At 34.3% G+C, this 13,212-nt stretch overlaps 1 protein-coding gene across 5 annotated transcripts in view; it reads right to left on the reverse strand.

Moving 5' to 3' along the window:
* Positions 1 to 11,674, reverse strand: part of LOC149557174 (calcium-dependent protein kinase 18-like) — a 188,999-nt gene extending 177,325 nt beyond the window's left edge. For 3 of the 5 annotated variants that reach the window (XR_016364851.1, XM_089831881.1, XM_089831882.1), the window contains exon 1: positions 11,168 to 11,622. Coding sequence is in view for 3 of the 5 variants with exons in the window: in XM_089831881.1 (XP_089688007.1) it covers positions 11,168 to 11,434 (267 nt within the window). In the remaining 2 variants the exon portion in view is untranslated. Of the gene's footprint in view, positions 1 to 11,167 lie in introns of all 5 variants that reach the window. The other 2 variants (XM_089831879.1, XM_089831883.1) reach the window with 2 other exon arrangements.
* Between the last annotated feature and the right edge of the window lie 1,538 nt (positions 11,675 to 13,212).

Raw genomic sequence — 13,212 nt, forward strand, 5'->3', positions numbered from 1 at the left:
CCAGCAATTGAGTAGAGCCACATTGACAGGATTGATATTGTTGAGTCAGCCCAATGAGCAATACAGGGTGTTCATGCATATTCTTGGGGTCTGCATATGTGTGTTACAATTGGTGGATTGTGACAAAGATTAGACAATAAAGAGATAAGTATTTATAACCTTGAATAATGTCCATGAATCTTTAATATAGTTATTAATTCATACATTAGAATGGTGAATCATGTATGTTGCTAGCAATGGTATCTCTCTTCGAGATAGACTGATTCTATGAACTATTAGCAACCTCTCTAAAATATGCCCAGGACAGATCCAGGAGCATAAGGATGATGAGAGATTACTTTCAAGAGAGGAAGAACTTGATGCATCCTATGAGGAAGACATGTAGGCTGGAGACTGGAGACATAGCTTGTTGTCATAGGACTGAGTTGGTGGTACATAACTCGAGACTTGTCTCGGAGAACAAGAACCTATTCAGATTGTCTTGTGATCAGTTTCTTCTAGAGGAAATGACAATGACATTCAAAGGGAGTTAAATTCCGAGAATTCAAGGCATGTGTTGAGTGCATTATAGGTTTTAAGATCAATAGAGGGGAGTTCGCTTCCAAAGAGATTCTTTGCAATCTCTAAGGTAGGGATCAAGATGGATTTCTATGAAGAAGTGAATATGTTAGCTAAGTGAGTTGCATTGTTGCAAGGCCAAGTGCTGAAGTCCTTGAAAAACACTTCAGCTACAGAGAACAAAATTGCACAATTAATCTCGATTTGACATTGGTAGCTCTACAAACTTATTCAGAATAGAGTGATCTGGGATGAGGTCGAGGAAGACAGTCCTAAACTCTAGCATGTCAGAAGTTTCAAAGGTGTGTGTTGAAAAATGTTCCTATAAGGCAAGCATTGCAAACAGTCTTGAACGAGCAAGTTGTTGGATGGATATTTTGCAACTGACAGTTTTGGGTAAAATCTAGTCTCAAAATAGGAAGATCAGCCACAGTGTGTGAGACAAAGTCTCTCCTACCTTAAAGGGAAGGCTCCCCCTTCTCACCATTCCTTGGATCAACTCAAGGTAAGCAAGAAGTCCTTAGTCGAGAGATTTTGTAAAAAAGCGTTACCAATATTCTTCCCTCTTAACTTTCAGGAGAGAATCCACTTACTCAAGGTAAGCAAGAAGTCCTTAGTCGAGAGATTTTGTAAAAGAGTTTTGCCAATATTCTTCCCTCTTAACTTTCAGGAGAGAATCCACTTACCTGTGGAGCGAGTAATGGGCAGGGTGAAATCTCTAACTACACTTCTATCTAAAAGCTGAAAAAGCTGATACCAATAAAACTAACACTAACTCAAAGGCTAGCTAAAAGTATACCAATTTGGCTCTAAGTCTGGTCGTAATTCTCTATGAATAAGTTTTACTAATAAGACACAAAGACTTCCAAAAGTAAAGATATCCTAATTATTTTGTGAATCAAGAAAGAGATATAAGCTACAAACAAAGCTTCTAGTCTATATATCTCGACAATTGCTCCTAGTCAAAGCTTTGGCTCCAATTGCTTCTTAACTCGTATTATACTCAATTATCAAGAACACAAGATTACATGAACTAAAGATAACATATGCAAATCACAAACAAAGCTTCCAATCCGCACAAGTAACAATTGCACTCAATCAAAGTTCAATTTCAATTGCTCCTTTGTATTCACTTTTCTATCAAAATAGGGCTACATAATCAAAGTTCTACTGGCACAATTTCTCCAAAGCTCTCTTGCATAAAATAAAAGATGATTTTACAATAAGAGGGCACTTCTTTATATAGGCAAAGGAGTTGAGAAAAAATGGAGGAAAAAGTGGGAGAAACTCAATCAACTTTGACCAAGTCTAACTAGAAGAGAAATTATTGGGTTACATGCAATTGCACATGCAACTCGCATTACATGTAATTACATCTTTTCATGCAATGCATCCTCTTTGATCTACAAATAGAAATAAAAACAAAATAACAATCTTTAAAGATTGTTCTTTAGTGCCTTAAATTTGATGATAACATCATGCATTGTAGGAAGACCAAAAATCTCCATTGACTTCGATATCGCCTCTATCCTTACTATAGTTGCATATGCTGATTGCACAACCTTGGAATTTGCCACCATAGAATCTTGTAAGTGTTTTGCCAAAGATTTATGCAAAGCAAATTTGTTCATTGTGTGAGAACCAAAATCTTCAAAATCTATATCAGCATTGACCGTGATTGTATATTCTGAAGTCATTCTTTCAACTGCTATCAGATTACCATGTTCATCAAGAATCTGACATCCCATTTGCTCTAAGTCAAATGTGATCCCTATTTTTATTGCTTGGAAATCTCCAAGGGCTGCTTGCAACTTTGTTATCAGTTTTCTCAATGTATAATTCTTTGTAGCCCATAAGTCCTTGATATCTGAAGAACATTTGACATGACGGAAGAATGTCACATGAAACCATAGCGTCTAGATCAAACTTAGCAATCTTGTCCCAGTCATTAAGAATCCCTTTCAAATCATCTTCTTGAGTCAAGGAGAAAATCAAATCTTGCTCCATTTCATCCATGTCTTTGATACGTCTAAGGACTTTAACTGTATTTTTGTAATAGCTTGGACTCCTTCATTAATGACTTCTCCTACCCAAGACTTGGCATCTTCAACTATCCATTTCTACCTAGATGTCATAGACACAACAACAGCATTTTGAGAAGATTGTTGCCAAATAACTTCATTTAAGCAAGCAACCTCATGTTTGAACTGATTTTTCTTCTCCCATAATTCATGGTTGCTCTTTGATAAATTGGCAAGCGCATCTTGGGCATCCTGTAAGCAACTAAGTCATGACTTCTTTCCAATCTCTACCTTGGTCAACTTGTAATCAAAACGGGTAAGCTCTTCAACAGGTTTGTCCACCCGGGGCTCAACAACCTCTACAAACTTGGTTTTCTCCTAATCAACTAAGATCCTTCAAACAATCTTATCTTTCAAAGATTTGGACTTAGTTTTCTTTGCCAGAAGGTTATCTGGGGGTACAACCACTTTCCTTCTCTTCATTGTGATCATGCTTAACCATGTAGGCAAGCTGAAACTTTCATCTGTGGAAGTAGGTACAGTGGAGACCATTGGCATTGATCCTGATTGTATATCCATGGTAACTAAGCAAGATTGAGTTTGCACACCTCAATTCATAGGTGCATGATGAGAGGATTATGTCATGAATAACTCAAAACCTGTCAGAGATGTATCAAATTGAGAAACTTGACCCTCTGTGAGAATTGGAAAATCTTCGAATACATTTCCCAAATGTTCATATCGTTCATTTGTTAAAATAGAAGGAGTTGCTGAAGATAAGCTTAGAGAAATACAAAACTAGTTTGAAAAAGTTTCGTACTGTTACCTACATTTTGTGGTGACAAAATGCAGGAAAACACAGGTAACGAGGTTACTGCAAGTGCTTGGAGCTTCAAAGGGAGTCACATCATCATAAGGATTTGTTGTAATGTATGTTTCTATGTGAGAAAGAAATATGAGGTGAAAGCCCTTGTTATGTATATTTTTCTTTTAGAGAGACGTATGAGGTCAAAGCCCTTGGTGGATATTTCTTTGTGAGAGACAAATATGAGGTGAAAGCCAATGTAATGCATACTTCTTGAGATGGTGAAATGTGAGGTGAAATCCCTTGATAGATGAGCCTCTTTCCACATTGGAATAGCAATGGTGAATATCATATTAAGAGATTTCATTACGACATCCATTGTGTGATTTTTTGATGGGCACTTGTATATATGCTTCTTTTCACACATGGGAGTAGCCATGGTGGATGTCATGTTGACAGATTTTGTGACGACATCACGTTGAGTGACTCCACGATGTGAGCTTGGGATGTGTTGTAGATGCTTCTTCCCACACATGGGAGTAGCCATGGTGGATGTCATGTTGAGTGATTCCATGGTGTTATCATGTTGAGAGATTTTGTGTCGAAATTTTTTTCCACAATGGGTGTAGCCATTATAGGTGACATGTTAAGAGACTCCATGACATGGATATCTAGAAAAATCCTTCCCTAGCTAAGAGGAGGAGTGTAGGAGATATAGCTTTCACGAGATATTTTTCTCCCAATTTCTGAGGTAATGTTACAAGTAACTAAAGAATATTTATAATGACGAGTCATCATCCTTGTAACTGCAGAATTTTCAAATGTCTCGGCAGACATATTTGAAATGTTTTGTAACAGAAGACTCAGACAATGAAGAGTCCAGCAATGAAGAGTCAGACTCTTCATGAGGAAGAGAACTTGATGAGTCTGGGCAGGCATTCAGTCAGGCAAATCACAGTTTAATATTCTTTGATTGTGAGATGATATGCATGTAGTTTTATTTATTTGCCTTAGAGACATCAATATTAAAATAATGAAGATGATCATGGTCTGTGAATGAACATTAAGAAAGGTGTTGTTAGTACTAGTTATAAATCAGACTTTTGACTATCATTAATAAAGATATATTTTTGTGGTTGGTTTTTCTCCCTCAGATTGGAGGGTTTTCGTAGGATACATTGTTGTGTCTTGAGTTAATTATTGTTTTATCTGTTGTTTATCTTATTCCTGAACCTAAAATCCAACGCCTAAGGCCTACCCACTAAATGGAGGTCCAATATCTAAGACCATCCTAAAGGATTTTGATACTTTAGTATATTTTTAATTGATTGGCGTACCCCCCAAAAATTATTTTTAGATTATTCTTATATTTTCGCAGTTTCTACTCGGGAATAAAACGTATCTCGTTGTCTAGCTTTGTCCCTTAGCCTACTAATGTCCTTAAAGTCCCCAATCTTTACTTGTGTATTTTGATCTCCAATTTTGTCCTCAAATTTGTCCTAAAAATCACAATGGAAATAAATAAGGGTTAATGGTACATCTTACCAAATTAATCTCTCTTCAAAATTCGAATAGTGTAATCATGGATTGCAATCATAACATAAGAAACATGTACACGTATGATATATATGTAACTATTATTAGGGTATGTCCATAACACATGATATTCATATAATATTTATAGCATCAATGCAAACACATTAGAAAAGAATCATGATAGGTCCGCTCGAAGCCATCCCACTCTACTCCCAAGAGTGGCAATTTGGCCCTCTTGGCCCTAGTGGTAGGCATCATGGACGAGGCTGCTTGTACCTTCTTTCCCTATCCATGTTGCATCTCCTAAGATTCAAAAGCCATCATTACAGAGTTGAAGAGAAAGTAGCAAAGGAGGTTCCTTGATTGTCCTATCTAAGTCCAAGAGCAGAGCTTTGGCCCTCTTGGCCCTAGTGGCAAGCAACATGGACATCTATCTGGGGTCCCTACATACATGTCAATCCTCATGATTCCTCTTTACCTTACACCTCCTTCCTTCTTTAATGATGCAAGTTTACAAACAGATTATTGTTACATGCATTTACATCAAATCATATATATATATATATATAAGTGATTGACAAATGCATAGGCAATGATAATACCACAAAGATGACTATTAGTTACTAAATGCTGTAATAACAGCACTCAAATATCGAGGGGGGTCTGTTATGCCTGATCTGGGTATTACTATGATTGCTTTTGTTCTGATAATTGAATGGGTATCGCTGCTCAACAATACCAATGGTCTTTTCTTCCCTTCAATACTGCTGTATGTACTCTGACTGTTGTGAAGACATCTCTTATCTATATTTCCTTTGCTTCCTTCTGTTTGATGCCCTTCCACAACTAAATGACTGCCAAAACATATGTCCCTAAGGAGGAACAAAGGAACACTCAATGATTAGAGGGTGGTGGTTACTCTCAATTAGAGGGTGGCTTATTTTCATTAACCATACCTAGTTAGAGGGCGGTTACTCACGATGTTTGAGGAAGCTACAATATTTGTCATCTAGTCACAGGATTAGCCAAATTTCATCCATGAAGTTCGAATTGCAGTGAATTTTTACCCTTTCTGAACTTCATCCAACTTTTACGATATTTAATATAATATTGTTAATTATAATAAGATTACTTTATTTTAAAATAATATTAAGTTATTTAGAGGCAAGAGCCTACAACACAACAGTAAATTGTGAGCCTCTTATCGAAGAGGTCTTGGGTTTGAATCTATCCATGCTTAATAAAATAAGAAATTAATAACAATACTTAATAATTAATCTTGGCTCCGGCCTCTTACCGATCACAAAAAAAAATATTAAGTTATTTAGTTTAATTATTTAGCAATGTCAAACTATTTTGAGAATTTTGTGGATATATTATTTATATTTAAAATTTGATAAATATGTATAAGTTCAATTTAATGTCGTTTTTTTTCCGAATTTTGACCCTTGCCATTTCATCCGGATTGAGAAATATATATAAGTTCAATTTAATATCTTTTTCTTTTTTTTCAAATTTTTATTCTTGCCAAATTTCATTTGAACTCGAATTCGAATTTAAACCTTGTGACTTAGTTTGTCATGCATACTTATGTTGCATAAATAAATTAATGCCACCGATTTTTATTGTTTAATCTGTGCGAATATTCTACAAGCACAGAAGAAGGCTAAGGAAGCCTAAACTTTCAAGTGGGAGAAGCTGCTAAAGGATATTTTCAACAAGAAGAAGAAACAATGGGGACAGTTTGTTGGCCACCAAGAAAAAAACTGGGCTGAGCTGAGAATCATATAAAGAAATAGATTGACAACACGCAAAAGCATGATGAACTGCAGCCAAAATAGATTCGGGGTAGAAACTGTGACATATTAGAAGGGACCATAGGCAACCTTACTAAAGGGGAAGGTGAAAAGTTCACAACCACCAAAAAAGATTAGCATAAGGGACCCCTGGGCAAAGCGAAAGCCGTTGCAAGATTGAATGAAGCCACCAAAACTAAGCTCACCTTGCTGACCAAGGTTATTGAACAAAATAACTATACCACAATAATAAAACTGAGTAAAAAGTCAGCAGTCCAGAAGCATGAGATCATACCACCTTCCAAGCTCAATTTCATTAGACTTGAGTAGAATAACCGCTAAGCTCAAAGAAACAATGAGGGACAACTGGAAATGTTAACCAGAGTTAGGCTTCGATTTGACCTGAGCAGTAGAGGATCATGTAAGGTGCGGCAGAATTATCTTTGGTAGTAAAATCCTTCAAAGAAGAAAAAGATAATGATCAAAGACAAGCCGCACAAATTTCCACCTTAACAAATCATGAGAAGAAAATGAGTCTTTCACTTGTGATGTGAAGATTTTTAATTCAAAACAACAACCAGTAATACTTTCAGAAAGATTCTGTGATCATCCTTGGAGTCTTGGACCCTATCCTTAACCAATAAAGATTTGTAGTAGCAGAGAGGAATTGAATAGAGGCAAGCAGGACATGCAAAGAAAGATTTCCATGCTACAAAGAGACCAAACCAATCGATATCATATTTGTAAATGAATGAAAAACTGCAGTCATTTCACATTGTAATATCCCCTACCCGTAACAATTTTTTTATTACTAATAATCATCAATATTATTAATAAAATAAATAATTTAATGAAGGAATTAGACTAATATACAAATCAAACAAATAATAGTCATTGATAAATAATTAAATATTAATTATCGAATGTCCTGGTATTATACAATAGGTTTAATGAGAATAATAAGTAATTATTAAACCAATGAAACAATGATATCATTACTGAAGACCAATACAATGTAAAGTATATAAGACCATCAGTGTTGATTGCCAAAATTATCCATAATGTCAAAATTGGATCGCTACATCTGACACAGAAAGGATTAACACCAACACAGAATCAAACAAACTAAAGTTCTCCTAACGTTGTGCGGCTATGCATAAAGACAGAACGGGGATAAGAGTCGTGTCCTTTTACTGCAAAAGAATATATAATAACAACTGGCTCAAAAGAAGGGGCACTGCGAGAGATAAAAAAGGACAAAGAAAAAAACATAACAGTATCTCTGTCCACGGTGGCAGCAATTAAATTAATAAACAAGCTGAAAACGGAATTAGAAAATGAGTCAGATACCGATATGGAGAGTTATGACTCCTCCTTTGAGTTGTGTGGAATAAGGAAACACATTTATAGCAAGAACGGGCGCTGGGAAACAGACATGGGAAGATACAATAAGGACATGAATCAAACAGTAACGAACAGAGATAAAGCACAGTTAAGGAGACTGGAATTATTCTGCAGAATTCAAGTAGACTTGTTGTGGTATAGTTCAGTGAGCTTGCCATCAAAAGGTTTTAAGGGAATTCCCATACCAATATCTTCATCTGGTATAACCAGACGAATGTAAGAACATAATTATACATAGCAGACGCTCTAATTCACCAATTTGACTTGGAAAATATTGAGGTAAGTGTCCCGCTCACCCTCTATCATTAATATTAATTCAATACATAATCATCATACTCATTATAATTCTGAATTAGAAGAACAAGATATAGTGAAGGACTGTTTAATACATCTGATAGGTAGTTCCGAGATGGGTAAGGATTAGAGTCCCTGTAAGATGCCTTGAAGATTGACCAAGATGGGATCAAGTTGCCTCAAGGTCATTCTGGGATGGAATTAAGGGCTTGGATCCCCAGAAACCTTGAAGAACGCCATTGATGTTGATTTCACACAGTCCGCTATATCCCAACCTTCTTCCTAATTCAGTAATATAATTGAAATAGCTTAGTTTTCTGATTCACAAATAAATTAGTTCTAGATTATTTCCTCACTAGGGGAGATCACAATTGGTATTCAAGTAATGATCTTGTCATCCTATAGGGAAAAGGTGAACTAATGAATATGCTATTCAAAGAAAAGAAATATCTAAAAGAGTTCAATAATAGTCAAAGATCTGGAAGAGCATTTAAAAATGAAACGATTATCGTCAATTCATTCAAGTCATTCATCAAAATATAGCATTGAAGCGATTATCAAATTTGATAATAATACATTGAAACATATTATCCCATAAGGATCAATGATACATTCATCTTTCAATTATGATTTGCATGAAAATCACAAATTGCTCTGAATAATGATTTGCTCTGAAAATCACAAATTGCTCCAACCTAAACATTATGAAATCTGTCCATCAACCTACAATTTGTCATTATATATCAATCAATCATCAAATATTAAATGAGAATCAATCCTATTTGCATCAAGTTGACTCACTTGTAGCATTCAATGCATGCAATGAAAATTGTCACTGTAAACCCAAGAGCCAACTTACACAAACGACATAACTAAACAAGTAAATAGAGCCAAATATACATCTTCGAATGGAATCCATAAAGTGGGTATCTTTATCAAAGATTTTTATTTGCAATTGCCTATTGGAGACCAGAATGTAGCTTAAGCACTCTTATACATAAGATTTTTTAATTTATGTGGGCATTGATACATGAGTGATTTAACTCACCTCATGATGACCTCTATGAGAAGTCATTACACTAAGGACAAATTTTCTCATGTGTGTTGCCATGTTGGTGCTAAGTAATTGAAGGCAAGGGGGCATTGGCACATGTGATTATAAAGTAAGGGAAGCCACTAGCACACAAGTATCTTTAGGTATTTGTTAGCGAAGAGGATAAATGCTGAATGTACTTGGTCACTTCAGGATTTTCAACCTCTAAACTTTCTCCCCACTAGAAAAGGCTTTGGAGAGGACAATGCTGTCCAGATCACCCTTGCTTTCCCACATCTTAATAATGTGAGGTTGTCCTTATTACAAACCAATCACATAATTGTTTAAGTAATTGAAGGATTTCACTGGCATTCTTATACATAATTATAAAAGTGATAATAGACAAAACAACAAAATTAAAAAGGAAGCAAAGCTGGAATCGAGCCATTGTAGTTTTTTTCTGAAAGGTGGACTTTTAAAGTAAATTTAGGTCAAAAATTCCCTTGCCTTTCTTAAATCCTCTCTTCAAAGGAGACATTTCAAGATTCAACTATCAGAGAAATGATTTACCCATCTTAGATCCAATGTAGGCTGAGCTCTCCATGACATAATGCCTTTGTCTCCGGTAACATTGAGATATAACACAAATATATTATTTCCTCCCATCCATTCTAGGTGTTTCCCAATTGCCAGTATTGCATCTCAGCTTCTTAAATTGAACTATTAACAGCTTCATCTGTTTTAGCTTTCTGATGGTGCTTGTATATAAGCTTGAATTCATCGAGCTGGTAATCAATATCGTTAACAAGTTTCTCTGTCCACACTGGTTAGCCTGAATTGTATCAAGCGTATATTCTAAATTCTACTTTTAGTAGAATAAGATGTGTGTCCTTTCAAGCAAGCCAATATATTATGATTCTAAATACAATTCCGCATCACATGATATCTTAGATCAAGACAACTCTAATTCATAATAACCAATAGAATAAAAAAGACTCAGAGAATTTATTTTCATAATAGACATCCACGGTATCTAAATAAGTAAATGCACTCACCTAGATCATGTTCACGAGTACGATCTCGGTACCCACAGAACCAGAGTCCTAAGAAAGTAAATAGTAAAATACTCATCAATGTGGCTTAAGCGACAATGAAACTGTGCAAATCTACAAATGAGGCTAGGATTCAGATGATCGTTGAATTTGCAACTTATCTAGACCACGGTTCAAGAAGCCTGACCCAAAACATTTATACTTGAAATTTTATCCAAAAGCTTTTTAACAACTGTATAAAACTTTGTAGTTTAAAGATTCAACTGTGCTCTCCTGATCAACATCATCATCATCAGAAAAGTTGAAGTAGGCATCTCCAATTTAAGCATCCAACGAAATTCCGATAGTAGAAAAAGCGATGTTCGTATTATTAAATGTAGAAGCAACAGAAGTGTGGAACAAGTCCAATTCCTGCGTTATCGCTCGCTTGGTACTAGGTCTCAGAAAAAGTTATCAATGCTCCAGCAAAGAAAACAACAGAATTGACACAATTTCAAGCATCTTGTATATTAAACTAGTGTATATTTACATATATGGGTTTTTTTTATTTACTACTTTGGCACCCCTTTGGCCACATGAAATTTGTTTAAAACCCGCCCATCGCAAATGAAAGAAAGGAATTCACACAATGTAATTGACATTTGAAAGAAAAATAAAGCAAGAATCACCTTTTTCTTTTCGATCTTCTTTACGGCGGCCTTTTCATTGGAAACCTTGTCAATGGCAACATAAGTGTACCCAAACTGGCCGTGTCCCAGCAATTTACCAATCATATATTTCTGATCAAAATCCCTGTCATATCCAAACACTGTCCGTTTGCCCAGTGGGGCGTTGGCATACTTAGAATTCTTTCTCTGGCGATTTTTTTCATCACTGGTTGCGGGGTTGTTTGGCTCCCCTGTTTTCTTTGTTGGCAAGCAATAACAGATCCCCATGAAATAATAATTTAAGCGTAATAATGTCGATGGGCTGATTGTTTTTCAGCTCATCAAAAGAAAACACATCCGCAGGAATCGAGAGAGCTAAGAAATTGATTTCTTCCGAACCACTCTTCTTCATTCGGGAAAAACTGTCCCCGCAAAAGACACGGAAGAAAATATGGGTCTCTTAAAAATTGCAAGTCAAAAGACATATGTTACGATGGCAGGGTGTAAAGAGCGTGGATTGAGATGGTCCTCCTGTCTTTGTTACCGCCCCCCCCTCCCCAATGTTTTTAAAATGTTTCCTCCCTCGCTGGTAAAGTGAAAAGGGCCTTTGGATGCGATGATGAATCTGATTTGTAGTTTTCAGTAATTTTTTGGATTAAGTTGGGAACATATCTTTTTATGATTTGTTCTTTTGAGATGATGGAGTCGATTGAAAAAAAAAAAAAAATACAAGATTTAATTTGACAAAATATTCAATAATATTCATAGACTCTGGAAAATTCGATACAATTAGGTTTTTTATATATTTAATTTAAATATTCTCGTAAAAAAGGGAATGAAAGAATTTGTCATTTTTTAATGGACGGCAGTAGCACTTCTTTCTTTATTAACTACTACTTGTATAAGGGGAGGGCTTGAGTTTCAATAATTGTGATAATTTTGTCATAGATATCAATCACATATATATTAACAAATCATGATAATTTTGTCGTAGATATTGATCACATATATATTAACAATTGATTTTTAAAAAAAAATTTACTGATAGTTTATGTTGATATTGTACTCTATATTTAAGTCTTTGAGATTAATTATAATTATTTATTGACATTAATTATTTCTTGTTGGACTTAAGTAAATCCAAGATTTGGAGATGAGAATCACAATTTTTCATTGTATTGTAGATTGTTGCCTAAATTTCTTAGGAATTATTTATTTTAATTTAAATATTCAAAATAAATTAAATTAAATTAAATAATCTTATTGCCTAAATTTCTTAGGAATTATTTATTTTAATTTAAATATTCAAAATAAATTAAATTAAATTAAATAATCTTATTAACTTATAAGATAAAATTTAAAATATAAATTATACTCAATAAAATTAATTAAATTACTACATGTAATAGAAAAATAAATTTAACAACATTATTTGTGTGAAAATAAATAAATTTTTATTTGTGTGAAAATAAATAAATTTTATTTAAAGATTATTTTATTATTTAAAATTTATTTTTATTGATTTATGAATTATTTTATTTTAAAATTGAATTATTAAAAAAATTACATTATTTATTAGGCAAGAGCCTACAGCAAGAGGTCTTGGGTTCTCTACTCAGCTTAATAAATAATAATAATAATTAATCACAAAACATTATAATCAATCTTAGTTTGGGCCTCTTACCAATCCAAAAAAAAATTACCTTATTTATTGGTGGGGTTTTTCATTATGTTTATATGTTTATATATTATAGTTGTTGTATAGGTATTTTATAATAGTAATGAAAGAATGGCATAGCATGATTATTTACATAAATCAAATACAACCAATCTACTTGTTGTCTAGTTATGAGTGAGACAACACCAAATGAGATGGATAGCTAATTGTCTTGTTGCTTTTATTTATTCAAAACAATTATGGTTTTGCTCTATCATTTGTAATAGAATAAATATTATGTTTTTGAAAGTGTCACTATTATTTTCTTTTCTCATATGTTTGCCATCGCTGTGTATGAAAATGTGTCACACTTCCATAAACCATTATTCTTGAGAATACCCATGATAAA

Source organism: Cupressus sempervirens, chromosome 5, assembly GCF_028749045.1.
Source record: "Cupressus sempervirens isolate cs-2001-9-10 chromosome 5, ASM2874904v1, whole genome shotgun sequence".
NCBI lineage: Eukaryota > Viridiplantae > Streptophyta > Pinopsida > Cupressales > Cupressaceae > Cupressus > Cupressus sempervirens.